The sequence below is a fragment of the Opisthocomus hoazin genome, chromosome 5 (assembly GCF_030867145.1).
Source record: "Opisthocomus hoazin isolate bOpiHoa1 chromosome 5, bOpiHoa1.hap1, whole genome shotgun sequence".
NCBI lineage: Eukaryota > Metazoa > Chordata > Aves > Opisthocomiformes > Opisthocomidae > Opisthocomus > Opisthocomus hoazin.
This window is the reverse complement of record NC_134418.1, coordinates 622,572-650,177: the sequence shown is the minus strand read 5'-3', so window position 1 is coordinate 650,177 and position 27,606 is coordinate 622,572. Positions and strand designations below refer to the sequence as shown.

The following is a 27,606-nucleotide window of genomic DNA, read 5'->3' as shown; positions in this document are numbered from 1 at the left end:
TTGGGGGGCTGCGGGATGAGTGGGGGGCTGCGGGGTGCCAGGGCTGGGAGGGCTGAGCAGGGTCGGGGAGGGGGGGGGGGGCTGCGGGGTGGCTGTGGGACTGGGCAGGGGGCTGCAAGGTGGGTGTGGGACTGGGCGGGGGGCTGCGAGGTAACCATGGAGCTGGGGGGGGGGCTGCGGGGCGCAGCGGGGCTGGGGTCCGGGGGGGCGCAGCGGGGGGCGGCAGCGGGGGGCTCAGCCGTGCCCCAGCGCTACGCCGAGGCGGCCGCCGCCTTCGAGGAGCTGCTGCGGCTGGACGGGGCCGGCGAGGCGGCCGCGCAGCTGGAGGGCGTCCGCGCCCTGCTGCGGGTGGGTGAGACCCCCGGGGAGACCCCCGTCCCGTCCCCATCCCCCGCGCCCTGCTGCGGGTGGGTGAGACCCCCGGGGAGACCCCCGTCCTGTCCCCATCCCCGCGCCCTGCTGCGGGTGGGTGAGACCCCCGGGGAGACCCCCGTCCCCATCCCCGCACCCTGCTGCGGGTGAGACCCCCATCCCCGTCCCTGCGCCCTGCTGCGGGTGGGTGAGACCCCCGGGTGAGACCCCCATCCCCGTGCCCTGCTGCGGGTGAGACCCCCATCCCGGTGCCACCGCCCCGTGCGCTCTGACCTCCTCTCCCTGCAGCAGAGCCACCCCCACGGCCAGAGCAGCCCCGGGGGGGTCCCCGCGTCCCCGTCCCAGGCTGAGGAGCCCCCGCTGCCGCCCTCCGGTAAGGGGTCTCGTAAGGGGTCTCGTAAGGGGTCTCGGCGCCGGCAGTGGTTCCGCTCTGGAGCCGTTGGCAAAGCCGGTGGGTGGGGGGCGCTGGGCGGGGGTCTCGGGGCTGGGCGGGGGTCTCGGGGCTGGGTGGAGGTCTCTGGGGGCTGGGGGGGTCTCGGGGGGCTGGGGGGCCTTGGCAGGGCGCGGCTGAGCCTGCCCGGCCCCCTGGCAGGGGAGCGGGCGCGCGGGAGCTGCCGGCAGCGGGACCCCCCGCGGCTCCGTGCCCGCCGTCAGCCCCCGGAGCCCGGCGCGGGGCCCGGCCAGCGACCGCCAGACGCTGCCCCCCAGCCACCCCGCCAGGTGGGCACGGGGACACGGGGGGGTGGGGGGCGGCAGCGGGGGGTGCCGGGGCAGCCCCGGCCCCGCGTGGGGTGACGCGCAGCCGGTGACGCCGGGCGGTTGGCAGGGGCTGCTTCCCGCTCTGGGTGGGCAACGTCGGCGCCGGGGTCGGCGAGAGGGTTCTGCGCCGCTGCTTCGGCCGGTGAGCGCGGCCCCCTGCCCCGCGGCCCCCAGCCCCCCTGCCCCACGGCCCCCTGCCCCGCGGCCCCCCTGCCCCACGGCCCCCTGCCCCACGGCCCCCGGCCCCCCTGCCCCACGGCCCCCTGCCCCACGGCCCCCTGCCCCGCGGCCCCATGGCCCCCCTGCCCCGCAGCCTCATGGCCCTGTGCCCGTCCTGCCCCACGTCACCGTGTCACTTCCCCACGTCCCCATCCCGCTGCCCTACCAGCCCCACGTGCATCCTGCCCCACGTCACCACGTCACTGCCCCATGCCACCACCCCGGTGCCGTGCCAGCCCCATGCCCGTCCTGCCCTGTGTCACCACGTCACTGTCCCCGTGCCCTGCTCCCCATCACCCTCCCGGTGCCCTGGCAGCCCCGCGCCCGTCCTGCCCTGTGTCACCATGTCACCATGTCACTGCCCCATGTCACCATCCTGGTGCCCTGCCAGCCCCACGTGCATCCTGCCCCACGTCACCATGTCTCTGCCCCACGTCACCCTCCCCGTGCCCCACCAGCCCCATGCCCATCCTGCCCCGTGTCACCACGTCCCTGTCCCCGTGCCCTGCCAGCTCTGTGCCCACCCGGTGCCCCCGCCAGCCCCGTCCCCGTTCCCCGGCACTCCTGGCCCGGGGAGCACACCCCGCGGGGGGGGTCCGGGGGTCCCTAAGCCCCCCCCCCATCCCGCAGGTTTGGGGAGATCCGCTTCGTCCGGACGCTGCCGGAGAGACGCTGCGCCTTCGTCAACTACGCGCGGAAGGCGGCGGCGGAGGCGGCCTACGCTGCCATGCAGGTGGGCACCGCGCCGGGGGGCACCGCGCCGGGGGGCACCGCACCGGGGGGGGCAGGGGGTGCCCGTCCTGCCCCCCGCCCCCCGCCCAGCGCGGCTGCCCTCCCCGCAGGACGCCGAGCTGGGGGGCTGCAGGCTGACACTGCAGCTCAAGCACCCGTCCCACGCCACCCCGGCCCCCCGGCAGCCCCCGCAGCCCCGCGGCGGGGTGGGTGCCCCCCCCCGGGGGCTCCTTTAGCCGGGGGCTCGCCCCAGCACTGCCAGCAGCCACGGGGCAGCCGGACCCCCGGCAGCGGGGTGCCTGGCTCCCAGCACCGAGCTGGGCCCTGCCTCTGCCTTTGCCCCTGCGGGCAGCGGGCTCTGCCCCCCCACCCCACCACCTCCGGGTGGGGGTCCCGGCCCCCCCTCCTGTGCCCGGGGGGAGGGGGGGGGGGCTGTCCTGCCGCCCCCCACCCGCGCCCCAGCCCTGCCCTGGGCCCAGGGCTCGCCTGCCCAGGGGGGGCGCGGGGGTCCGGCCGGGGCTGGGGGCTGGGGGGCTGCCGTGGGGCAGTGCCCCCGGGGGGTGCGGGGGGGGGGTTTGTACTCGATCCGGGGTTCTTAATAAAACAGAGCCAGCGGCCGTCTGTCTGTCCCTTTCCTCCGTCCGTCCGTCCGTCCGTCTGCTCCCCCCTTCCCCCCCCTATCCCCCCCTTCCCCCCCGTTCCCGGGCCCCCCCAGGCACCCCCCGCTGCCGGGCCGAGGGGTTCTTCCCACGCCGGGGGGTGTCCCCCGCTCCCCCCACCCCGACCGCCAGGGGGCGGCCTCGGCCCACGCGGCGGCTCCGGGGCGGGGCTGGGCGGTGGCTCCGCCCCATGCCACGCCCCCCCCCCCGGCTCCGCCCCCCGGTTCCCCCCACCCCACCCCGGGCGCGGGTACCGGGGTCCCAGCCCCGGCCGTACAGCCCCCCTTACCCCCCCACCTCGGGACACGTCCCCGCTGCCGACCCCCCCCCCCCCCCAGGGAGCAGCAGCCGCGGGGAGGGGCCGGGGGGGCCGCGGAGCAGAATTTGATTAATATGCAAATGAGCGGCGGGGGGAAGGAGCGCGGGAGACAGCGAGTAATTAATCACGAGTTAAAAGAAATTAACGCGGGCCGCGGAGGCTGTCAGGGAGCGGCGGCCGAGTTCGTCAGCCGGAAAATTGGAGGGGGGGGGGGGGGCTGGGCCTGGCGGACCCCCCGCGGCGGCGGGACCCCCCGCGGCCCCCCCTGCGCTCCGGCAGCCGCCCGGCCGGGGGGAGCCCCCCACAGCCCCCCCCCGGGACCCCCTCAGCGCCCCGCACCGAGAGAGGACGGGGGTGCGCGGGGGGGGGGTCGGGACGAGCTGCCGGGGGTCTGAGCCCCCTCCTCCGAGCCGGCTCCCCCCCGGCCCCGGCTGCCGCGGGGTCCCGGCGGGGGGAGGCCCGCGGGGGGGGGGGGGGCGGTGGTCGCGCAGCTGCTCCCTCCCGTCAGCGGGGGGGGGGACGGGCCCGGGCCTGAGCTCATCTCCGGGGCCGGTCCCGCCGCCCCCGCGGGCACGCGCACGGCCGGTGCGGGGTGGGCTCTGCCGGGGGGGGGGACACGGCCACTCCCGAGGCACAGGGGAGGGGGGGGGCAGGGAGGCAGAGGGGCCCCCCGGGACACCCCCTCCCCCCCGCCCGGGTTGTCTCTCCCTGCCCGTCCCCGCCTCCGGGGTCTCCGCACCCGCGGGGAGGCGAGGGGGGGGGTGGCCGCCCCCTCCCCTCGCCGTGCCCCCCGGGTCGCCCCCCCGGTGGTTACCCGGGCTGCTGGGCAGGGCCGGGGGGGCGGCGGAGGGGGGGTTCGGCGGGGGTCTCGGCGCGCAGCAGCCGCCCCCGCCCGTCAAACCCAGCGCGGCCCCCCCGGGGGAAGCTCAAAGGCGCTTTCAGGCGAAATCTCATTTCTCCCCCTCCCCCCCCCGGCCGGGCGGCTGCGGCGCGGGGGGAGGGGCGGGACAATGCAATTAAAACCGGAGAAAATACCGGGGGGGGGCGGGGGGGGCGGCTCTGCCTTCGGAAGTTTGCACCGCCGTAACGAGATCAGCGCGGGGGGGGGGGGGGGGCCGCATAGCTGCGGTGACCGGGCCCCGCGGGACCCCCCCGACTGCCCGCACCCCCCGCGCGGGGCTCCCGCCCGCGGCCCCCCCCGACCGCCCCGCTCTCCGGAGAGTGACGTCACCGCTTCGTGCGGTGACGTCACCGCGGGACGAAGTCACGAGGCGCGCGGCGTGGACACCCCCCCCCCCCCACGGCCGGGGCAGGTGCGGAGGGGAGCGCGGTGCCGACCCCCGCCCCGCTCGGGGTGCATTCCCTCGGAGGGGATCCGTCACGGCGGGACCCGTGTGCCCCCCCCGAGGGTCCTGTCCCCCCCCGCACCCGGCGTGGGGGTGCGCGCGTGGGGCTGGAGACACGGCCACGCATAAACACGCACGGACGCGCGCGCAGACGGACCGATGGACACCCCCACACCCCCCCCCCCGCCGGGGCCGGTACCGGGTGACCCCCCCGGCAGTGCCGGACCCCCCGAGGGGACCCCCCGGCACTCGGGGGCGGGGAACGCGGGGTCCGCAGCCCGGGGGAAGCGCGGCGGGGCGCGGGGCTCGGTGCGGGCCGGGCGGGGGTCTCCGGTGCCCCGGCGGAGCTGAGCGTCCCGCGGCGCGGGGTGCGGGGTGACCTCCCCCGCCCGTCTGTCCGTCCAGACCCCCCCCCATGCTCCTCGGTAAGCTCTCGCCTTTATTCCAGATATTCACAGCCCCGCCGGGCCGGGCCCCCCGTGCCCCCGGCTCCGGGGCCGCGTTCGGGCCGGCGGGGCGGACGCGGTGGAAAATAAAATTAAAAACGAAAACAAAAAAAGGAAAGACGGACAAAAATGATAAAAACAAAAGCGCGGAAAATTGCACCTTTCCCCCCCGGGGCGGGGGCAGCGCGGCCGCCCCGTCCGGCCCGGGGGCTCGGTCAGTCTCGCCGCCGGACCGGGACCCGGGACCCCCCCCCCCCGGTGCCCCCCGCCGCCGCCTCAGTCCCCCACGTCGATCTCCTCCTCCGAGAGCTCGGCGGGCGGCGGCGCGGGGCCGGGCGCGGGGCCGGGCCCGGGGGGGCGCGGGGGGTCCCGCAGGGCCGCCAGCTGCTGGAGGGCGGCGGGGGGGCAGCGCCTGCAGCGAGGCCACGTCGGCGCGGAGCTCCTCCAGGTCCCGCTTGAGCTTGGCGCGGCGGTTCTGGAACCAGGTGATGACCTGGGCCGTGCCGAGCGCCAGCCGCGCCGCCAGCTGGTCCCGGTCCGCCGGGGACAGGTACTTCTGCCGCCGGAACCGCTGCTCCAGCTCCCGCACCTGCTGCGCCGTGAACGCCGTCCGCGACTTGCGCCGCTTCTTCCCGCCCGGCCGCGGCCCCGGGGCTCCCGGCGGCTCCCGACCTGCGGGGACAGCGGCTCAGCGGCGGCACCGGCACCGGCATCGGCACCGGCATCGGTATCGGCACCATCGGCACCGGCACCGGTATCGGTACCGGCACCGGTATGGGCACCGGCACCGGCACCGGCGTCGGCATCGGCACCGGCATCGGCACCGGCACCGGCATCGGTATCGGCACCACCGGCATCGGCACCACCGGCACCGTCATCGGCACCGGCACCGCTCCGTACCGATACCGACACCACCGGTACAGGCATCGACACCGGCATCGGTATCAGCACCGGCATACGCACCGGCACCGCGCCGCACCGACATCGAAACCACCGGTATCGCCACCGAAAACATCGGCATCGGTATCGGCATCGGCATCGGTATCGGCACCATCGGCACCGGCACGGATACCGGTATCAGCACCGGCACCGGCACCGCTCCGCACCGACATCTACACCACCGGCATCGGCACCATCGGCACCGGCACCGGTATCCACACCGGCACCGGTATAAGCATCGGCACCGGCACCGGCGGCACCGTCCCCACCCCGCCGGCACCGCCGCTCGGCGCTGACCGGTTCCCCGCCGTGGAGGGCCCGGCCCGGTCGAACCGACCCGACCCGAGCCGCGCCGGGCCGGCCCCAGCTCCGCCGCGCAGACCAGACCGAGCCCGGCCCGGTGCCGGGAGCCGAGAGCCGCAGCCCCGCGCCGCCCGGCCCCGCTCCGCTCCGCGGCAGCCCCGGTCCCGCCGCGCCCCCCGCTCGCTGCCGTGCGGGGCCGAGCCCGGCGGTCCCGGGGCTCCGGTCCGGCTCCTCCCCGCCGGCGGCCGACGCGGAGCCCGGTGAGCCCGCACCGCGCCGGGAGTGGGGCCGGGAGCGGGGCCGGGAGCGGGGCCGGGAGCCCCGGGCGGCGGGGCCGGACCCGCAGCGCCAAGCCCCCGCTCAACGAATTTCGGAAACGGCCGGTGCCGCCGGCCTGGGTCCGTGCGGGCCCCCCTGGGCCCGGTCCCCGCCGCCGCCCCGGGCTCGGCCGCAGCCCCGCGGGCCCGATCCGGCCGCTGCCGGCGGCGGAGAACGGAAACCTCCGGCCGCGCGGCCCCGGTAACGGCTGCGGCTCGCTCCACCGCCGAGGGGGTCTCGGGGGGGCCCGCCCCGCCGCGGGGCTCCGCTCCGCTCCCCGGGGATCCCCGGGGCCGCCCGCGGCTCCGGCCGTGCCGCCACCTCGCTCGTCCGTTACCGGAGCCCCAGGCTGTCCCGGCCGCGTCCGTGGGTCCGTCCGATAACGGAGCGTCCCGCGGCCGCGGAGCCCGCGCGGCCCCGTGTCTGTCCGTCTGTCCGTCGGCACAGAGAGGGGCTTTTGTCGTTCGTCGCCGGAGCCCCGCTCGGCCCCGCCGCGTCCGTCTGTCCGGCCGGGTAACGGGGCTTCACCGTCACCGCGGGATCCCCGAGCCCTGCGCTGTCTGTCCGTCTGTCCGCGGGTCCCGGTTCGTCCTGCCGTCACCGCGGGGCCCCCACTCTGTCCCGTGTCTGTCCGTCTGTCCGCCGGGTAACGGGGCTTCACCTCCGTCCCGGGAGCCCCGCTCTGTCCCGTGTCCGTGTGTCTGTCCGTCGGGGTAAGGGGATTTTTTTCGTTTATCGCGGGAGCCGCGCTCGGCCCGCCCGTGTCCGTCTGTCCGCCTGGGGAACGGGATTTTACCTGGGCTCCGGGAGCCCCGAGCTCTGTCCCCGTTCTGTCCGTCTGTCCGGCCCCGCACCCGCTGCTTTTCGTTAATTACGGGAGCGCCGATCCGCCCGGCCGCGTCCGTCTGTCCGTCCGGGTAAGGTTTTTTTTTTCCTGTTAATCACGGGACCCCGCTCTGTCCGTCCGCGTCTGTCTGTCCTCCCGGCAAGGCGGGGTTCGTTAATTACCGGAGCGCCGCTCGGCCCGGCGCTGCCCGGCCGCGGAAGGACAATTATATCTTCGTTAATTTCGTTAATTACCGGAGCGCCGCTCGGCCCGGCCGTGTCCGTCTGTCCAGCGGGGTAACGGGATTTTTCGTTAATCGCGGGAGCCCGGCTCTGCCTGTCCGTGTCCGTCTGTCCGCCCGGTAACGGGTTTTTTCGCTAACGGCGGGAGCCGCGCTGTGCCCGCCCGTGTCCGTCTGTCCGGCCGGGTAACGGGGGGTTTATTTTTTTCGTTAATTACAGAAATTAATTTCGCTCGGTCTGTCGCTGTCCGTGTGTCCGTCTCCGTACGGGGTTTTTTCGTTAGTCACGGAGCGCCGTTCTGTCGGCCCGTGTCCGTCTGTCCGTCCCGGTGCGGGTTGTTCTTTTTTTCGTTAACGGCGGACGCCCCGTTCTGTCTCTCCGTCTGTCCGTCCGCGTAAAGCGATTTTTCGTTAACGGCGGGAGCCTCGCTCTGTCCGTCCGTGTCCGTCTGTCCGCTCGACGGAGGGCTTCTCTCCCGGGCGGGCGGCAGGGTCCCGGTCGCCGCTCGGTCCGTCCGTCGGTCCGTCGGTCCGTCCGTCCGCCCGCTCTCGCGGCGGGTTTCCCCGGGGATCGGCGGGGCCGCTTCTCTCCCGCCGGGTCTGCCGGGCCCGGCGCCCCGGGGCAGCCGCCGGTAAGGGCTTTCTGCCGGAGAATCGAGCCCCGGCCGGAGCCGCCGCTCCCGCCGCAGGAGCCCGCCGAGGCCGGGGCCGGTAACGGGCGCTCGTTGCCGACGGGACCGCTCCGCCGCTCTGGCCCCGCGCTCGGTCACGGTCACGGCGCGGCGGGGCCGGCGGGAGCCGCTCGGCCCGGTGCAGCCCGGCCATGGCCGCGGGCCCGATCCCCCGCCGGGTATCGCGGCTCCGGGCCGGCCCCGGCGTCTCCCGGTACAGCTGCAGGCTAGGCCCGGCCGGTCCTCCCGGAGCCCCGGGCTGCTCGCACCGGCGTCCCGGTGCCGATCGCGGCTCACCCGCCGCCGCGGGCCGGGGAGCGGGCTCGGCCGGGGCTCGCTCGGTCTCCCGGTGCCCGGTCTCCCTGCGCGGCTCCGGGGAGCGGTGCCGGGGCCGTCCCGGCCGGGCTGCCGTGTCCCCGCGGCCCCGGGCGACCCCCGGCCCCTCCCCAGGGGGTTCCCGCTCTCGTCCCTCGGGACCGCGAAGGAAACCGGAGGCGAGGAGGGACCCCGGCCCCGCCACGGCCCCGCCGGCGGCGCAGCCTCGACCCCCCCCCCCACCTCCCTGCCCGCCGGCCCCGGCACCTGCCCGGTCGCCGTCCCCTCCCGCCCCCCGGCCCCGGAGCCCCCGGTACCTTCTGCCGCCTGCAGCACGCCCAGCTCCAGCCCGCGGAAGGTTTTGCTGGCGAGCTCCTCCAGCGCGCAGAGCGGCGAGGCCGGGGCGCAGCCGCCGCCCCGGGGCCCCCCCGCCGCCTTCTCGGGGAGCCGGGCGGGGGGCGCGGCGGGGCCGGGCGCGGGGGGGCTCCCGCCGCGGGGCCGCCCCAGGATGTCCTCGATGCCGAAGGGGGTCAGCGGCTTGTTGGAGTTGGCGGGCGGGGGGAGCTGGTCCAGGGGGCTGCGCCGGCGGCCGCCGCCCGGGGGGAGCAGCGGGGGGGAACCCGCCGCCTCCCGCGCCGAGGTCATGGCGCGTCCCCGCTCCCGCTCCCGCACCGGGGCCGCCTCAGCGCCGCGCCCGCCGCATCCCGCCGCGGGCCCCCCCCCCCGTCTCGCCGCCGCCGTCCCGCCCGCGCATCAAGCCCCGGCCGCGCTTAAACCCGGCGGGCGCAGCCCGCCCCCTCGGCGGGGTCCCGGGGGGGGCCCGGGGGGAGTCCCGGGGGGGGGGGGGTCCCGGCGGGGCTGGGCAGCTCCGCTCCCGCCGCCGCTCCCCCGCGCCCGCGGCCCCGGTGCCGCAGCCTTAAAGACCGGGGGCCGGGGCGGCGGATCGGGCACCGGGAGGAGGAGGAGGAGCCAGCGCCGGGGGGGCGGGCGGGGGGGGGCACGGCTCCCGCTCCGCCGCCGCTACCGGGGTGCAGACGGGGCGCAGCGCCGCGCCCCCCTCCCTACAGCAGTTGCAGCCCCCCCCACCCCGGGGGGCGGCCCCAGGGTGCCCCCCCCCCCCCCCCCCCCATCCTCAGCGGGGCTTTTACCGTCGCAAAAAATTTATTATCTCCCCTGCTCTAAAACGCCCCATAAAAGCGCAGGGGCCGCCGCGTCTGGGAGTGATTAGGCCGCTCCGGTGGGTTTTGGGTTTCAGAGCGCGGCCCGGCCATAAATCCCCCCCCGCCCTCCCCGCTACAAATAGCTGCGGGATCCCGGCCGCTCGTAAAGAGCCCGGCACGGCCGCACACGCAGGTGAGCCCCGGCTGCCGCCCCGGGCCCGCGTCCTCCGGCGGGGTCGGGGCCGGGGGAGGCCGAGACCCCCCTCCCGGGGTCGGATTCGGCGTCCCCCCCCTCCCGACCCTGCCCGGTGCCCTGCGGATCCGCTGCTGGGACGCTCCGGGCCCGGCGACGACGCGGAGGGCGCAGGGGTCACGGCGGTAATGAGAGAAAATGAACTTGGGGGGGGTCTGGCTGCGCTGGGGGAGCAGGTGCAGGGGGTCCCGGCGGTGCCGGTGCCGGGAGGGCGGGGGGCTCCAGTCCTGCTGACAAAGGCAGAACGCGATCCCACCGGCTGGAGACCGGGGTGAGATAAATCCAGCCTTGAAATCTCCCAGCAGCCGGAGCGGGCGGGGGCGGGGAGGGGGCTCCGGCAGCCGGGGACCAGGGGAGAGGTCCGCGGGCTGCTCCCACGCGCGGTGCTGCCGCAGGGACCCCCGCTCCTGGGGCGCGGGGGCTCGGGGGGCCGAGGCGGCAGCGTTCCCGCGGCGGCCTCGCGCGTGGCTTTTGTCCTCTCGGCAGCGCTGGCGCACGTGGCCGGCGGCACCGCGGCGCGCGGAGGCGAGGGGACCCGGTGCTGCCGCCGCGCCCAGGTCCGGCTCCTCGCGTGCCGGGCACGGTGCCCGTCCCGGGGCGCGGGCGGGCTGCGGCCCCTCTCCGGCTGCCGGCCCCGCAGCTGCTGCCCGTGGAGCCGCGCTCGGCCGGGCCCTGCGAGCTGCGGTCGCTCACGGCTGCACCACGCGGCGCGAGGGCACCGTGCCCGGGCCCAGCCCCGCTCCCTGGTCCAGCGCCGGCTGCGCGGGGACTGGAGGGAGCGCAGCGGCCGAGGCCTGAGCCCGCAGCACCCGCAGCGCTGCGGCCGGGCTGGGGACTGGGGGCTGCGCCTCGGGCAGGGCAGGCAGGGGCCGGGCTGGGACCCGGCAGATCGACAGCCATGGTGCTCACCCACCATGACGGGGTGCCACGCTGCCCCTCCCCATCACCCCTGCCCCATCGCCCCTCCCCATCGCCCCTCCCCATCACCCCTGCCCATCACCCCTGACCCATCACCCGTCGCCATCGCCCGTCCCCATTGCCCCATCCCCATCACCCCTGCCCCATTACCCCTGCCCATCGCCTCTGCCCCACGGCCCCTGTCCCATCACCCCTGCCCATCGCCCGCGCCCCATTGCCCCTGCCGCATCACCCGTCCCCATCTCCCCTGCCCACGGCCCCCACCCCACGGCCCCTGCCCCATCACCCCTGCCCATCGCCCTTGCCCATGGCCCGCGCCCCATCGCCCCTGCCCATCATCCATCCCCACGGCCCCCGCCCCACGGCCCCAGCCCCACGGCCCCTGCCCCACGCAGCCTGGCAGCGCGGTGGCTCTGCACCAGCGCGGTTGGGGCAAATCCCCTGCGCAGCAGCCGGGCGCCCCGGCACGCTCCAGGGACCAGAGCCGGCCCCTCCTTCCCTCCTGGACCCCCGGCTCGAGCCCCGTGAGCCGCCCAGCGCGGCAGCCCAGGGTGGGCTGAGAGCCCGGACCCCGCCGGCCACCGGCAGAGCGAGGGTGCAGCCGCAGGGACACAGCGCAGGGATGCAGCGTGGGGATGCAGCACGGGGATGCAGCGCGGGGATGCAGCGCAGGGATGCAGCGCGGGGATGCAGCGCAGGGACGCAGTGCGGGGATGCAGCGCAGGGATGCAGCACGGGGATGCAGCGCAGGGACGCAGCGCAGGGATGCAGCATGGGGATGCAGCGTGGGGATGCAGTGCAGGGACACAGTGTGGGTATGCAGCGCAGGGATGCAGCGCGGGGATGCAGCGCGGGCATGCAGCGCAGGACCGCTGCCCACCGAAGCCGTGCTCCCCACCCCTGCAGCAGGCCCACTGCCCTCTCCTGCGCGCAGCCCAGCCGCCCCCAGCCCCCCACCCCAGCGCAGGGCCAGCCTCGGCCCCCGGCCCGCTGCCCGTCGGGGGAAGCGCCGGCTCCGGCTGCCGGGAACACAGGACGGGAAACGCTCCTCACCCCGGAGCAGGGCGGGCGGTGGGAAACAGAAAGAGAGCTCTGGATTTTTGCAGGAACGTCGGAGCTTCCTGCGGAGCGGGGCAGAGCGCGCTGCGCTGGCCGGGCGCCCATGGCGGCGGGCACGGCGGCTGGGATGGCGGCGGGGGCACCGCAGGAGCACGCCAGCCCCCGCCTCGGCTCCCACCCGCCACCCCGGGGGTCCCTGGGCGGGCAGTGCAGGCCTGGGACCACATGCCGGGCTCTGGGCCCCTCGCGTCGGGCGCGGGACGCGGAGCGCCCGAGCCACGTGTGCGCGCGCGTGTGAAGGCGTGCGCGCGTCGCGAGCGTGACCGCGCTCCGCAGCCCGTCCACGCCCACGGCCAGGGCTGCCCCGGCACCCCGCCCAGGGCACCCCGTCTCGGGGGCACCCGCGGCTCCGAGCACCGGCAGCTCCGAGGCACCGCGGCGAGCGCGTGGGATCGGGGTGCCGGGACACCCCGCCCCGCGCCGGGGTGCCTGTGCCGCGCCGGCACCTCCGCGTGCCGGGGTAACGCGATGAGGGGCGGGGGGCGGCAGCTCGCCCGCTAACTCGCTTACGGCCGCCCCGCGCTGCCCCTGATCTATTATTTATCGGCTCCATTTCAGTCGCGCGGCTCCGCGCCGAGGCGCTGGCGGTAACGCGATTAGGGGCTCCCGCAGCCCCGCGCCCGAGCCGCGGCTGCCGAGCGCTTTGCACATGGAAATTGCTTGCAAATGAGTTTTCCTTTAATAAGGGGAATAGCTCAGCGCAAAATTAAACCGTCGGTAGCGGAGATGAGCGGGGCGTCACCGGGGGAGCCGCCGGCAGCGCCGCGCCCCGCGCCGGGGGACGAGACCCCGCCAATTATTGGCAATAAATCGTGACCCCGCGCAGGGCCGGCGGCCGCGGGCGACGCCGCGACGAATGGGATCGCCCCGCGCCGCGGCACGCGGGGACGGCCGCGCCGGGAGCCGGGGGACGCCGGGGAGCCCCGCCGGGGGCTGTTGGCAAATGATCTTTTCATTAACGCGGGCACCGGTGCGAGGCCGACCCCGGCGAGCCCCGAGGGGACGGGGACGGGGGTGGCCGGGGGCAAGGAGCGTGGGGGGCCCGTGCCCCCCGGGAGCGCAGGGGTGGGAGGCGGGGGGGCACACGACACGCGGGGCCCAGCACACGTCAGGGCTGCTCCCACACGCGTGTGCCGCTGCGGGCGGGTGCTCACACGCGTGTGTGTGGGGTGCAGATGCGTGTGCGTGGCCGTCCCCCCCGCAGGCCCCCCCCGCCACGTGTGCGGGCGCAGCCGTGCGCAGCTGTGCTCCAACGCACCCACGGAGCTGCCGCATGCGTGGAGGCACACGCACACACGTGGGGCACACGCACACGCATGGGGCACACGCACACGCGTGGGGCACACGCACACGCGTGGGGCACACGTGTCCGTGCCAGCAGCCGGCCGGGCTGGGGCAGGAGCAGGGCACAGCACGGGGGGGGCACCCAGGCAGGGACAGGGAGGACGCCGCGGGGACCCCGCGCTCGGGGGAAGCGGTGTGCCGGGGTCAGGGGGTCCCACCGGCCCCAGCCCAGCTGCTGCTCCCTCCAGGACCCCCTCCCCACTCCGGGGCCCCCATATGGGCCCGGGCCAAACTCCGGCCAAATGGGCCGGGGGGGGGGGTTGCATTTCAAAGCCTCCGGCTGGAGCAAACGCCGCTGCCCCCCCCGCCGGGCTGTCGCCCGCCCGCGCCCCCTGACCCCGGCGCAGCAGCGCTGGTGGGGACGGTCCTGTCCCCATCCCAGGGATGGAGGGGATGAAGGTCCTGTCCCCATCCCGGGGCTGGGGGGGACCACAGTCCTGTCCCCATGGTGCAGACAGAACCCACGGATCCGCGGGGCGGGAGCTGGGGACCCCCTGGCAAGGGGCCCGTGCCGGGACGCCCCACGTTGGGTCCCCCACAGGGTCGGGGTCCCTCCGGGGCGGGTTCGCGGCTGCGCTGGGCACAGGGTGATGGCGGCAGGCGTCGGGCGGTGGCGGGGCGCGGGGCCGTGGGAAACGCGTCCCGCCGTGGGGCAGAGCCCATTGTGTGGGGCCGAGCGCCCGCAGCCCGAGGCAGGGGGGCTGCTGGCGGCGGGGGGCAGGAAGCGGGACGGCAGCTCCGTCGCACCGCGGCCGCTTCCTTCCCCGCGCCGCAAATAGCCGGGACGGGCCGGGGCGGCCGGAGCAGGGGCGTCGCGGGGCAGCGGGCGTGGGGGGGCTGCTCCCCTGTGCCCCCCGGCAGCCCCCAGCCCGCAGCCCGTGTTTCCCTGTCCCCCGACGGCCCCATGGCACCGGGATGGGCAGGGTGACACAGCCACCATGGGGAGTGGGCTGGGGTCGGTCAGCGGAGGGGTCCGAGGGGCAGCAGGGGACCCCGAACGCCCGGGTCCCCTCCGGTGCTGCGCCCCGCTGCCGGGGGGCTGGCGGCCGAGCGGCTGGGTGGGCGTGGGGCGGCGGGGTGCGACGGCGGGGCCGGCGCGGCGAGGCGGCCATGCGGATTCAATTAGGGCGGGAGCGCGGGGGGCTCGGCCGCGCGGCGAGGAAATGGCTCGTCTGAGCCGCTGACAGCCCGGCCCCGCGCCCAAGATGGACGAGCGGGCGCCGGATTAAAGCTCCCCGCGCTGACAGCGAGCACCCGAGCGGGGAGCAGGGCCCGGGCGGCGGCGGGGGGGCTGGGACCCCGGCCCAGCGCTGCCGAGGGGCCTCTGGGAGGGGGGTCCCGGGGGTCCCAAGGGCAGGGGACGCGGCACCGTGGGGGATGATGGCACCCATGGCCTCGCAGGATGTGGTGATGGGTGGGCGAGGGGGAGGGCGAGCCGGTGTCCGCGGCAGCACCGGGTGCATGGCGGCAAGCGGTGGCACGGCACGCGGCAGCATGGCACACGGTGGCACGGCACACGGTGGCACGGCACGCTCCTCCAGCACACGTCACCCTGCGGGACCGGCTGGGACCCAGCCACAAGCAGGGACCCCCGGCTGGGGCCACCGCGGCAGGACCAGCCCCACGTGCTGCCACGGCCCTCCCAGTGCCCCACAGCTCTCCCAGTGCTCAACAGCCCAGCATGGCCCTCCCAGTGCCCCATGGCTCTCCCAGTGCCCCATGGCTCTCCCAGTGCCCCACAGCCCTCCCAGTGCCCCACAGCTCTCCCAGTGCCCCACAGCTCTCCCAGTGCCCCACAGCCCAGCATGGCCCTCCCAGTGCCCCCCAGTGCTGCTGCCCCGGGGGGGTCACCCGGTCCCGCGGGGCCGGGGGGTCCCGTCCGTCGGCAGGCGACGCCGGGCGCGCGCGCGGGGGGATCGATGGGCCGCGGCGGGTCACCGGTATCATTAACCCCGGGAGCAGCCGTGCCGTGCCGTGCCGCCCCGAGGTTAATTAAAAAGAGAAGCGCAACGAAACGCGGCGGCGGTGGCGGGGGCTGGCGCGGCGGCAGTGGAGCGGGCAGTGGGCACGATGCCGCCGGGACCACCGATGGCTGCACCCCAGCGCAGGGTGGGGGACAGCGCGGGGGAGCGGGCGGCCCCCGGGGTGTCCCCGTCCCTCGCGTTCCCCGCAGCCCGGGGGGTCGCGGGGCTCAGTGCGGGGGTGGCAGCGGGCAGAGCGTGGGCGCTGGAGGCTGCGGCGTGGCGGCGCGCGGGCTGCGGGAGGGCGGGAGCGCGGGGGCTGCACCGGTGCCGCATGCCCGCGCCTGCCGGGCTGTGCAGGGTGCCATGGGGGGGGGGGGGGGGTGTGTGTGCGTGTGTGTGCGTGTGTGTGCGTGTGTGTGCGCGTGCAGCACCATCCGTGTGTGTGCTGGGTCGCCGTACCCATGCGGGCAGGGGGCACGCGTGTGCCTGGTGCTGGGGGGACTCGGCTGTGCCACGCTGTGCCACGGGCTGTGCCATGGGCTGTCCATGCAGCACCATGGGCTGTGCCACGCTGTGCCATGCCACACCGTGCTGAGCTGTGCCATGGGCCGTGCCAGGCTGTGCCACGCCGCGCCGCGCTGAGCTGGGCGGGAGGAAGAAGAGCCGTCGCAGAGGAAGCCCCATCCTTCCTCCTCCTCCCGGCCCGGCCCGGCTCTATTCTTAGCCCCGGTCTGTCCTGCATCCTCCCTGCCCGGCCGGGGTCCAGCCCTGTGCCCCAGTGGGACCCTCGGGGTGGGAGAGTGGGGGGACCCCACCGCGGGGACCCCAGCCCGCCCCGGCCCTGCTCCCCACCCCCAGCGTAACTTTAGACCCGACAGCTGTGCGGCGGCAGCCACCCGCAGCCCCCACGGCACGGCTCGGCATGGCACAGCATGGCACAGCACGGCACGGCACGGCATGGCACGGCTCGGCATGGCACTGCACGGCACAGCACGGCACGGCACGGCATGGCACGGCTCGGCATGGCACTGCACGGCACAGCACGGCACGGCACGGCATGGCACGGCTCGGCATGGCACTGCACGGCACAGCATGGCACCGCATGGCACGGCACGGCACGTCATGGCACTGCACGGCTCGGCATGGCGGTGGGGGCCAGCCATCCGACGTGCCGGTGCAGGATCGGACCCCGCTGCCCACCGGCATCAGCCCTCACGCAGACCCCAGCGCTGCCCGGTGTCCCCGGGCCCGTCCCCGTCCCCTGGGTTGGCCGTGGGGCTGGGGGGGCTCTGCCCCGGGGCTGGGGGTGTGGGGAGGGAGATGGAGCCTTGGGGCAGTGGGGGGAGAGGAAGGATCCGGGGGGTCAGCACCTCTGGGGACGGTGCCCCTCTTGGTGTGGGGAGAGGGGACGGCACCCATCCCGGGGCAGGGACCCGGGCACGGGGACGGTGGTGACCCTGCCTGCCACATCCACCCGGGGACGTGTCTCTGTGCCTCTGGGGACCGGGCAGCGGGGCCTCGCTGGGTGCGGGGGCTGAGGAGGTGTCCCCCCGGCCGGGGCGGGGGCTGGCTGGCGGCGGTGGTCCGCGGTGACCCCGCGTGGCGGGGCGGTGGCAGGCACGGCAGGGTCAGCGTGGCAGCGCCGCATTCCTGCTCCCGGCGGGGCGATCCGGTTACCGGCCGGCCCGGCCGCCGGCCCCACGATTAATCTTCCCGGGTGCCCTCTGGAATCTGCCGCCCGGGGCCCCGCGGGGTGCGGGGGTCCGGCCGGGCGCAGGCTGGGGCGCGGGGCAGGGGCCGGTGGCCAGCCCGGCACGGGAGCGGGAGCGGGCCGGGAGAGCGGGATGATGGATGGGGACGGGTGCCATCCCCTCGGCCTTGTCCCCGTCGCCGGCCCCGCTGGGGTGACCGCGACCTGGCTGGGGCAGGAGCCATGGGCACGAGGCCGTCTGAGCCGGGGACGGGGACAGGGAGAGGACGGGGATGGGATGGGATGGGATGGGATGGGGTGGGATGGGGATGGGATGGGATGGGATGGGATGGGATGGGGATGGGATGGGATGGGATGGGATGGGATGGGATGGGATGGGATGGGATGGGATGGGATGGGGATGGGATGGGATGGGGTGGGATGGGGAGGGGATGGGGATGGGATGGAGATGGGATGGGGATGGGATGGGGATGGGGATGGGATGGGGATGGGATGGGGATGGGGATGGGATGGGGATGGGGATGGAGATGGGTCTGCCCCTGGTTTGGCCCCCAGGAGCACCCCTCCGCCATGCCGGGGACCCTCCCTGCCTCACCAGCCCCGGCACCGTGGCAGGTGCCCGGTGCCACCGAGCCACCGGCAGAGCCGTCGGGTGCGGGCACTGCACCGCAGCGGCGCGGGAGAGGCCCCGCGCACCCCGCGGCTGGGGATCCGCGCCATGAGCCGCCAGACGGAGACGCGGCGTTTCAATCACCCGCTGAATCGGTTTAGGGAGAGTGGGACCGCAGCAGCCGCATTGAGCCCCCCCCTCACCAGGAACGGTGTCCCAGGGACACCTCGCCAGCCTCTGCCCCTCCAAGGGACCCCACCGCGCACCCCCAGCCTGCTCTAAGCACAAGACTGGGGGGCAGCAGAACCCCCACCCTGGCCGGGGGTGGGCTGCAGACGGGGGCAGGGGGTCAGGGGGTGCCTGGAGCTGTGGAGCCCGGCCTGTACAAGGGGCAGCATCAATGGAGGGGCTCGCCGTGCCCCCCAGTGCCCTCAGCCTGGCACAGCCCGGGGCCCTTTCTGCTCCGCAGCGCTGGAGGGTCCCGCAGACGTCCCCTGCCCAGGGACGCGGCACGCCGGGCAGGCAGCTGCCTGCTCAGCATCCCCTGCCTGCTGCCAGGACCCGGCTCCTGCGTCCCCAGCCGCTGCCAGGCAGGGAAAGGGCCTTCGGGGGCTGCGGGGCCTCGGCACGCCCCGACGCCCGCTCGCTGGCCAGGCGTCAGCGGGCTCGGGGCGGTCAGGACCCCTCCCATGGCAGGACTCGGTCCCGGCGCCCCGTCCCACCGGCTGGGCGTGAGTGGGGGTCCCTGCCGGGGCAGAGCGGGGCGCGGGGCGGGAGTGCCGTCCTGCTGGGCACGGAGCCGGGGCCCCCCCGGACCGAGGGCTTCCTGCGAGGAGGGGGGGACAAGGGGGGGAAGGCAATAAACCCCAGGAAGCGCTCTGAATAGCCACGGTGGCCGCGGGTGCCGGGCCCGTCCCGCCGGCGCTGGGCCCGGCGGAAGGCTCGGGGCGGCCGGGCAGGGAGCGAGTGGTGGGGGACCCCCCCCGCAGCCCCGGCCTGGGCCCACCCCGCACCCCCCCTGGGCCCACCCCGCACCCACCGGGCCGCGCTCGGCCCTCGCTGGCAGCCGGTGTTTCCAATCCCACCATGATTTGCCCCAAAAGCCTGACCCCGGGTCCTGTTTGGCTGCCGGGGGGTCGGGGGGGGGCCGCTGCCTTCTGTCCCGGCCGCACCGGGCAGGGAGCGGAGCCCCGCGGACGGGAGCGGGGTGGGGGGATGCAGGAGAACCCGTCCCGCATCCCCGCCCTGCCCGGGCTGTTGGTACCCCGGCCGTGCCCTGGGTTCCCCCTGGGAAGGGGGGCATCCCCGGGCGGGGCGGCTGCGGGGCGGTCGGCTGCCCGTGCCCACGGACCCGCGGGGCCCGGTCGCGGTGCGGGTGCCGGTGCGGGTCCCCGTGCGGGCCCGGCCGCGCCGCGCTCCCCCGCGCCTCCGAGCGCCGGGTGACTTACGGCCGGGGGGAGCGGCCGGCTCGGCCGGACCGGGCCGTGAAACCGGGCAGGAAACCACCCGACTTCAAAGGCTGCGCGGGGCCGGGAGCACCGCACCGCACCGCGGCACCCGCACCCGCACCGGCAACCGGGACCTGGCGGCAGCCCCGCTGTGAGACTCCCCCCGCCGTGCCGCCCCCCGCCGTGCCCCCCCTCCCGGCCGTGCCCCCCCGGGCGTGTCCCCCCCCGCCGTACATCCTCCCCGCCGCGCACCCCCCCACCTTTCATCCCCCCCCGGCAGTGCATCTCCCGGCTGTGCCCCCCCCCGCCGTGCCCCCCCGCCGTGCCCCCCCCGCCGTGCCCGGCAGCACGCAGGAAGGCCGGGGGGGCGCGGGGCCCGCAGCCTGGCAGACAAAGCGCCGGAGGAAACGCCGCCGTCCAAGATAAACCGGGAGAGGTGCGGGGGGGGCCGTGCCGCCCCGCTCCCACGGCCCCCCCGGCCGCCCGCAGACCGGCCGGGGCCGTGGGTGCCGGGCCCGGGTCCGTCCTCGCCGCAGGGGCTGGGCCGGGGGTGCCCCGGGGGGGGTGGCAGGGCTGCGGGCCCCGCGCTCCCCCCGGACCACACCGGTGCGGGGTGGGCACCGCACGGCTGCGGGGAGGGGCGGGGGGGTATCGGGGTCCCGGGGGGTGCTGGGCGGGGGAGGGGGTCTCCCTGCGGCCAACGCCGCTTTCCCAGGCCCCCCGCGGCCTCTCCGTCCGCAGGAAGGTCCCCCCCCCCCCCCGCATCCCGGTGCCCGCGCCGGTGCCCCACGTCCGCGGGAAGCGGGCAGGAAGCCGGGCGCTGCCGGCCGCGGGGCTGCGGGTGGGCTGCGGGGCTGCGGGGCTGCGGGGGCTGCGGGGCTCCGGGGCTGCGGGGCTCGGGCGCGGCCCGCCCGCCGCTGGCAGGCGACCGGGCGGTGCCAGGAGCCAAATTGCGTTCGGATTTTCTCATTAGCCCGATCTCCCGCGCGCCTCGTTACGGGGTGATGTCCCCGCGCCGGCGCGACAGCTCCTCCCCACCGCGACAGCTCCTTCCCACCGCGACAGCCATATGCCGAGCGCGGCGCTCCCCGGGCCCGGTGCGTGGCCCCGGGGTGGGCTGGGGTGCGGGGAGGCCCCGCGGAGCCCCCCCCCCCCCCCCGCAAACTGCGCCGAGCGGCCCGGCTGCCGTCCCGCAGCACGGCGGTACGGGGGCGGCGGGGCGCGGGCCCGCAGCCGGGAGGCCGCTGCGGGTGCCGTTGCGGGGGGATCCCGGCCTGGGGTGCGCGGGCGGGTCGCGGGGCCGGCCTCCCAGGCAGGGACCGCGGGCGCTGCCCCGGCGGTGGGGTGCGAAGGCGGCGGCGGGTGCGGGGGGCGGTGCGGGCGGAGAGTGGCGGGGGGGAGCGGGCCGGCGGGGCTCAGCACCCCCCGCCCGCCTGGCACGCGCGGGCCGGCACCACGCACCGGCTGCCCCGGGGTCTGGGGGGGGCCGAGCGGGGCCCCCGGAGCGAGCACCCTTTGTGGGGGGTCGTGCTGTGCCCCTCTGCCAGGCACCCGCCGACCCCACGGCCCCCCCCCCCCGTCGGACCAGGGGTGCGGGACCCCGTCCCGGCACCTGCCCCGCGCCTGGCTGCACCCCATCGCCGGGGACTGGGGGCTCCCGGTACCCCGAGACCTTCCTGCACCCCCCGGGCTCCCCCCGCTCCCCCGGGGCTCTGCACCCCCCGGGCTCATCCTGCACTCCCCCCCCCCAGGCTCGTCGCGCCCCCCCAGTCTCCCCTTGCGAACCCCGATCTCCGCGGCTGTCCGGGGCTCCCCCTGCACCCCCAGGCTCTCCCTGCCCCCCCCGGGCCTCTCCGAGCCCCCCGTTCTCCTTGCAAACCCCGCACCCTGGGGTTGCCCCGCACGCCCAGCTCCCCCCGCACCCCCGGAGGGGATGGGGGGAAAGTGCAGCCTAGGGTCCCGGCGGGCGATGGGGCCGGGCCGGGCTGCGGGGAGGGGGCTGCGGGGAGGGGGCTGCGGGCGGGGGGCTCATTTACCAACGTCAGCCCCGCAGTTGGTTTGAATTAGGCTTCCCCGCGGCCGGCGCTGATAAGCGAGGGGCGCGGGGCTGGGGGGGCGCGGGGGGGCTCCGGGCCCCGCTCCCGCTTCCTGCTCTGCCGTCTGCAGCCGCCTGCCAGAGCCGCTGCTGAAAGACGCGGGGACGGCCCCCGCCTCTCCCCCCCCGTCCGTCCGTCCGACCCCCGCCCGCTCCCACGGCCGCTCTGCCCTCCCCGCACCCCCCCCGCAGGCGGCCCCGGTCGAGACCCCCCGCCCCGCAGCTCCGCGGCCCGGCTGCTCCAGAGGGCTGGGGGCTCCGGGGGTCTGTGGGGGGCTGTGGGGGGCTCGGGGGGGGGGAGCTGCGCCTGGCCAAGCCGTCCCGGGTAGCTAAGGGCCCCGCGCACCCCCGCACCCCGGGACTGCCTGCCGGGACCCGGGGCACGGTGGGGCGACCGTGGGGCCGGGACGGGGGGGGGCTGGGGGGCACAGGGTTCCCGGCCCCCCCACCAGCCCGCGGACCCCCGGCCGGACGCGGGTCCCTGCCCCAGGACGCGCAGCCCTGCGTCCCGCCGACCCCCCGCCCGCGTTTCGGCACGGACGGAGCGGCGGGTTCGGGCACGGGGGGGGCCGCGGCCGCCCCCGGGTGAGGGATGGCCGACAGCTGGGCCGGGGAGAGGGGCCGGTAACCGGATCCCCCGGCGGGTCCCGGCGCGGGGTCAGCCGCGGTGCGGAGCGGGGGGGGTGAGCGGGATGGGGACCCCCGGGGCGGGCGGGCGGCACGGGGCGCCCGGGGGGGCAAACCCCCCCCCCCCGAGTCCGAGGCGCGTCCACCGGGGCTGGCGGGGCGGGCGACGCGGGGTGGGGGGCGGAGCGGAGGGGCTGCGGGGCCCGCCATCGCCGCGCCGGGGGGCACGGAGCGGGGCCGGGGGCTCCCCAGCAGGGCCGGGTGTCGCGGGGACGTCCCGCCCGGCTCCGGCCCACGCTCTGGGGGCACCCGGTGCCCGTCCCCGCACCCGGTGCCGCGGCCGGGACCCCCCCCGCCCCGGAGCCGGTTCCCGGGGAGGGCCGGGGGTCGGCACCTGCTCCTCCCCGGGAACGGCAGCTCCCGGGCGGGGGGGAGGACCCCGCACCGGGGGACCCCCCGCACCGCCCCGCGCCGGCAGCTGGGCCCGGCCCCGCCGCGCTCCGGCAGCGGCCCAGATGGCTGCGACATCGTCCCCACAATAGCGGGCTAATTACGCGAGCGGGGGGGAGCGGGGGGGGGGCCGCCCCGTCCCCGCGCACCCCCCCCGCTCAGGCAATCAAAGGGCCCATGACTTTATTACGGCTCATTATGCGCGGGCGGCGGGGGGGCGGCAGCCTGCGCGAGGCGACAGCCGGGCCCCCCCCCCCCCCATTGGGATTCCGGCACCGGCGCGGGGGGGGGCCGGGACCAGCGCCAGCAGCCGTGACCGTGATGGATCGGCCGGGGGGCTGCGCGCCCCCGCGCCGGCACCGCGGGACGGGGGAGGGGGCACCCCGGGCGCGCAGCCCCCCCCCCAGCCCCCAGCGCTGCACCCACTGCCCCCCCCGCACCCCCCGGCCCCCCCACGGCCCCCAGCGCTGCACCCACTGCCCCCCCCGCCCCCCCCCCGGCCCAGCCCCTCCCCCCAGCGCTGTTCCCACTGCCCCCCCCCGCACCCCCCGGCCCAGCCCCTCCCCCAGCGCTGTTCCCACTGCCCCCCCCCCCCGCACCCCCCGGCCCAGCCCCTCCCCCCAGCGCTGCACCCCTCAACCCCCCCCCCCCCCCCCCCCGCAGTTCCCCCTCCGGCAGCAGCCCCGCAGGTCCCCCAGCCCAGCCCCCCCCCCCCAACGACCCCCAGCCCCCCCAGGACGGAGGAGGGACCCCTGCGATTTTTTTTTTCCACAGTTTTATTCAAAAAATAAACTCGAGCGGGAGGGGCGTTAAGTTAGGGGGCGCGGGGCGGGGGGCGCGGGAGCAGGGCTGCGCTCCGGGGGGGCAGCGCCCGCCCCCCTCCCCTACCTCCGCTTGTCCTTGATGCTGTAGTGCAGCAGGAGGGGCGCGGGCTGCGAGGCAAGGAGGGGGGTCAGGGCCGCCGGCACCCCCGCCCAGGGCACCCCCGGACCCCAGCCCGGACCCCCCCCCGCGGGCCGGCCCCCGGCAGCCCGGAGAGCCCGGGGCCGCGCCGTGAACTTGTCCCCCCCCCTTCGGGGACCGACCCGAGCGGCCTCCGCGCCCCGGCTCGCCGCGCAGCATCCATCATCCTCGAGTCACCGACTCCCGCGTCACCGCGCAGCCTCGAGCCCCCCAGCCCGGGATTGGAACCCCGCCGGACCCCGGCCGAGCCCCCCAGCCCCGGATGGGACCCCCGCCTCCGCCCGGGGTGCCCCGGGGGTGAACCCCCGGGGAGGGGGCCGCAGGGGCGCGGGCGGTGGGCGCCCACCTTGCCGAACCAGCGCGAGAGCCAGAGCTGCTTCATCGTCATGTGGTCGGGGAGGGCCTCGTTGTTGAACAGGATCTGCACCTACGCAGGGCAGGGGGCTGCGTCACGGGGGGGCCGCGACCCCCGCCCCCGCCCCGCGACCCCCGTCCGCCCCCCGCCCCACTCACGTGCGGCAGCGGCAGCCCCAGGCGGTGGCACAGGACCTTCCGCAGGTGCCGGATCTGCGCCCGCACCGAGCACCTCACGTACTTCTGCTGCGGGGGCAGAGCGGGTCAGGGGGCTGCGGGTGCCCCCAGCCCTGCGGGGCCGGCGGAGGCCCCGGCTCCCCTCACCCACCCCGCCTGGGACCCCACGCACCAAGCCGAGCCCGGAGCGAGGGCTGTGGGGCCAGGTCTGGGCAGAGCCCGGGGGCTCGGGGCCCGGTGGACCGGCAGGGCAGCCGCACGGACCCCCGCTCACCTGCAGCACGGCCTTGCTCTTGTCCTTGCTGGAGCTGCGGGGGGAAGAGCAGGGGCAGCGTGCCAGCGCCGGGGCGGGGGGCTGCAGCCCGTAACCCCCATCCTGTCCCGGGGCGCGGCCCGGCGCGGGCTGCCTGGGTCTGGGTGCCCCCCGCCCGTCCGTCACACACGTGGAGCCGGGGCCGGCAGCCGAGCTGCCGCCATCGATCCCACCGCAGCCCCCAGCGCCGCCGCGTATCGACCCCGCTGTCGGAGCCGGCAGGCAGCTGCGCAGCGCCCGCCCCGGCACCCACCGACGCCGGCAGCCGCCGGGCCGGGCTGCGGCGCTGGGGGGGACAGAGCAGCAGGGGACCCCCGGCTCCAGGGGGTCGGGGCGGGGGTCACGGGACGCCGCAAGGCCCCGCGCCCAGGCCAGCTCCCGCTGCCCTCCCCGGCCCCCTCCCCGGCCCCGCGGCCGTGCCCGCGCCGCAGCACCCACCTCTGCTTCTCCAGGCAGAGCGAGACGTGCTCGTCGTAGCGGAAGTAGTGGGCGCGCGAGTGGTCGAAGGTGCTGTAGGGGAGCCCCATGGGGTCACCCCCAACCGTGTCTGGGGAGGCGCGGGGAGGGGGCAGCCGTCAGCCCACCTCCGTGGCTGGCTCCGACCCCTCCACCCCCGGCTGGGTGCCCCCAGACCCCCCGCGTGGCCCCCCGGCATGCCCACCCTCGCCGCTGGGCTGCGTCACCCGGTCGAGGCCGCGGGACTGGTAGAACTCCCGGATCCTCTTCTCCTCACCTGCGGGCAAGAGGCCGGTGCTGCTCAGGGACCCCCCCTCGCTGCGCGTCCCCCCAGCCTGCCACGGCTCCCCACCCCACGACTCCCAGGGGCGGGGGTCCCCAGGCTGCCCACAGCCCACCCCACCGCTCCAGCCCCACGTGGCAACGCAGCCGAGCCCCAGCGGCTCTCGTGTCGGCGGAAACCTGGATCCTCCTGGATCCTCCGTCCCCGTCTGCCTCCGCCGCGCCCCCGGGGGTCTCCAGCAAGCCCCTGCCGTGGGCCGGGGGGCCCTGTCCCCGTCCCCAACCCTGCCCACGCAGGCACAGCCCCGCTCTCGCCGTCCCTCGCGCCTTTCCCCCTCTGCTGCGGGGCGGGGGAGCAGGGCTGCGTTTGCTGTGCCCCCCCGGCATCGCCCCACGCTGCGCGCAGCAGGCTGACGCTTCCAGGCCCCCGCGCTGCCCCCGTCCCCGTCCTGAGTGACAGGGGCTCACCTCGAGCCCCCCGCACGCCGCTTTGCATTCAGCACAGCGACGGTCGGTTCACCGCGCCGTCGCTCAGCGCCCGGCCCCAGGGACGCTGCGCGGAGGCGGCCGCGGCGCGTGCAGCCCCCGTTCCCACAGCCCCCCAGCCCAGCTGCCGGAGCCCCAGCGCTGAGGGAGCTGAGCTGGCGAAACACGCCGCGACGCAGCACCCTCCGCCATGCTCCCGTCCCCGGCCAGCCCACGAGCGCGGTGGCCGAGCCCGGGGAGCCCCGGCCACCCCGCTCACCGAGCAGCTGGCGCAGAGCCCCAGCACCCAGAGCCTCCGCAGCCGAGCCTCCCCGACCTTGCGATGCCAGCACCGAGCCCCCGCCTCGCGCTGCTCCCGGTCCCCAAGCAGCCCCGCGCGCACCCCGAGCTCGGCCCCCGCGGCCCCCTGACACCTCCCTCCATGAGCGGGGGGCCGTTGGCTCCTGCCTTCCCCCTCGCTCCAGAACTGGTTTTCTGTGGGGAGATGCCACCCCCCGGCCCCCTCTCCTCAGCCAGGCTCCAGCCACCGCCACAGATGCCGTCAGCAGCATTTCGTAGGTCCTAACCCACGCAGAGTCACCCACGGACAGAGTCTCCCACACCCTGTAGACAGGAACCCCCTGAACACGTCCGGTTCCTCCCCCTGCCCCGACCCTGCTCCCTCGCAGCTCCCTGCAGGATCCCGGCGCCGGGGACCCCATCCCCTGCCCCCGCCGCGGACACTGACTCTCCTGCAGGCCGGGCACCAGCTTGTAGACGATGTCCTGCATGACGCGGTCCAGCTTCAGGTTGAGCAGCGGCTGCGTCTCGTGGATCTTGGTGTTGCACATGGGGCAGTACTTGCTGGTCTGCAGGTACTTGACGATGCAGCTCTTGCAGACTGCGGCCGGAGGGAGGGGGCGTCGGGGGGGGCCGGGGCAGTGCCACGGCCGCAGAGACCCAGCGCTGACCCCCAGGCTGGAGCAGCGGGCAGGGGGTGCTCCGGGGGGACCCCCTGTCCCCGTCGCAGCCGCGTCAGCCGCTGCCACCCGCCCGCGGGGACTCACAGGTGTGCAGGCACTCGGTGATGGTGGTGGCGTCGATGAAGTACCCGGCGCACAGGCAGCACACGATGTGCTCGTTCAGCTCCTTCATCTTCACCTTCACCTCCTCCTGCCCAGGCGCGGCAGCGTCACCCAGCCCCTGCCCGACGGGCACCCCACGCCCCCCGCATCCCTGCTCCGGGGCACCCTGAGGGCGCCCACACCCACCAAACCCCTGCCTGCTCGGCAGCCTGCGCCCCCAGACCCACCGCCCCAGGGCACCCTGAGGGCCCCAGCACCCCCCAGACCAACCCGCTGGGAGGGGACCCCTGGGGTGGCACCAGGGGACGGGGGTCCCGTGCCCCCGCCTCGCCCCGTGTCCCAGCTCACCCAGGGTCCGGAGCGGGGTGGCCACCGGGGCCGGGTGGGGGGACAGGGCTGGACCGGGACCCCATCGCCCCGCCCCTCCCAGCTGCCCCGCCTCGCCCCGTCCAGCCTAACCACGCCCCCCAGCTGCCACACCCCGCCCCACCCGGCCAGGCCCCGCCCCTCCACGCTGCCCCACCCAGGGCAGGGCTTAAATCCCCCCAGTGCCTGGCCCCGCCCCCGCCCTCCCGCACCCACCGGTGCCCCACCCCTGCGCCTGGCCCCGCCCCTCACCTGCGCCTCGCCCATCACACCTGGCCCCGCCCCTCCATGCGCGTCCCCGCCCCGTCCCCGCCCCTGGCCCTGCCCGGCGCCCCCGGCCCCGCCCCCGCAGCCCCGCCCTCCCGCTGCGTGGGCGGCCCGGCGCATGCGCGGGGCGGCCGCACGGCGCCTGCGCGGCCCCGGCGCCCCCCGAAGCGGCGGCGCGGCGCCCTCTTCCGCCCACGCATGCGCCGGCCCGGTGCCGCCGCCCGCCGCCGCTCGCCTCGTTCCGGAGCGGGTCCATCTTGTAGACGGCCTGGAGCTGGTTCCGCAGCCGCATGGCGATCGCCATCGGGCCCCCCTGAGGAGGCGACGCCATCTTAGAACCTCCTCCGCCTCTCCGCTCACTTCCGGGTTCGGGGCGGGGCCGGCGCCGCCCGCCCCGTGACTACAGCTCCCGCCGCGCCCCGCGCGCCGCCAGGCATGCCGGGAACGGCCGGGCCGGCGCAGGGCGCCCCTTGCTGGACGCGACGCTGGCCCCGGTGCTGACCACCCTTGACCCCGACCCGCAGGGAGACCCCGCGGTCTCGGGGCGCTCGGCGGGAGCGGGCCCGTCCCGTCCCGGCCCTGACCGAGGGGCAGCCGCCGCTCCAGCGCGGGCGCAGCGCCCGAGCGGGCCCCGCTCACCGAACCCACCCGACCCACTTCGGGGGAGGGCGACCCCCCGCCGGTGGCCAATGGCGCGGGGGAGCGCTCTTGACA

At 77.2% G+C, this 27,606-nt stretch overlaps 4 protein-coding genes across 7 annotated transcripts in view; 1 reads left to right on the top strand and 3 right to left on the bottom strand.

Moving 5' to 3' along the window:
* The window catches only part of LOC142361473 (uncharacterized), a 2,614-nt gene extending 2,456 nt beyond the window's left edge, over positions 1-158 (bottom strand). Inside the window, exon 1 of the mRNA XM_075422017.1 lies at positions 102-158. Within this exon, the coding sequence (XP_075278132.1) occupies positions 102-158 (57 nt within the window). The remainder of the gene's footprint in view (positions 1-101) is intronic.
* On the top strand, positions 157-4,835 carry LOC142361472 (uncharacterized). Its single transcript, XM_075422005.1, has 9 exons — positions 157-348; positions 661-745; positions 965-1,092; positions 1,199-1,273; positions 1,981-2,083; positions 2,193-2,655; positions 3,891-4,002; positions 4,281-4,373; positions 4,812-4,835. The coding sequence occupies exons 1-9, from the start codon at positions 157-159 to the stop codon at positions 4,833-4,835; spliced, it is 1,275 nt and encodes a 424-aa protein (XP_075278120.1).
* A 293-nt stretch (positions 4,836-5,128) lies between these two features.
* Positions 5,129-9,110, bottom strand: LBX2 (ladybird homeobox 2). Its single transcript, XM_075420196.1, is given in 3 exon segments — positions 5,129-5,257; positions 5,259-5,524; positions 8,783-9,110. Coding segments are annotated over 3 exon segments (723 nt in total).
* A 13,827-nt stretch (positions 9,111-22,937) lies between these two features.
* PCGF1 (polycomb group ring finger 1) lies at positions 22,938-27,406 on the bottom strand. 4 transcript variants are annotated; one of them, XM_075422124.1, is made up of 9 exons: positions 27,128-27,406; positions 26,242-26,347; positions 25,923-26,075; positions 24,633-24,704; positions 24,410-24,518; positions 23,831-23,966; positions 23,641-23,724; positions 23,474-23,554; positions 22,938-23,096 (listed from the first exon to the last, which is right to left on the bottom strand). In XM_075422124.1, the coding sequence occupies exons 1-9, from the start codon at positions 27,221-27,223 to the stop codon at positions 23,049-23,051; spliced, it is 885 nt and encodes a 294-aa protein (XP_075278239.1). In that variant the 5' UTR covers positions 27,224-27,406; the 3' UTR covers positions 22,938-23,048. The 4 variants fall into 4 exon arrangements, with proteins under 4 accessions (XP_075278239.1, XP_075278237.1, XP_075278241.1 ...); XM_075422122.1 differs by having other exon boundaries at positions 23,641-23,727; positions 27,128-27,404; XM_075422126.1 differs by having other exon boundaries at positions 23,933-23,966; positions 27,128-27,398.
* Between the last annotated feature and the right edge of the window lie 200 nt (positions 27,407-27,606).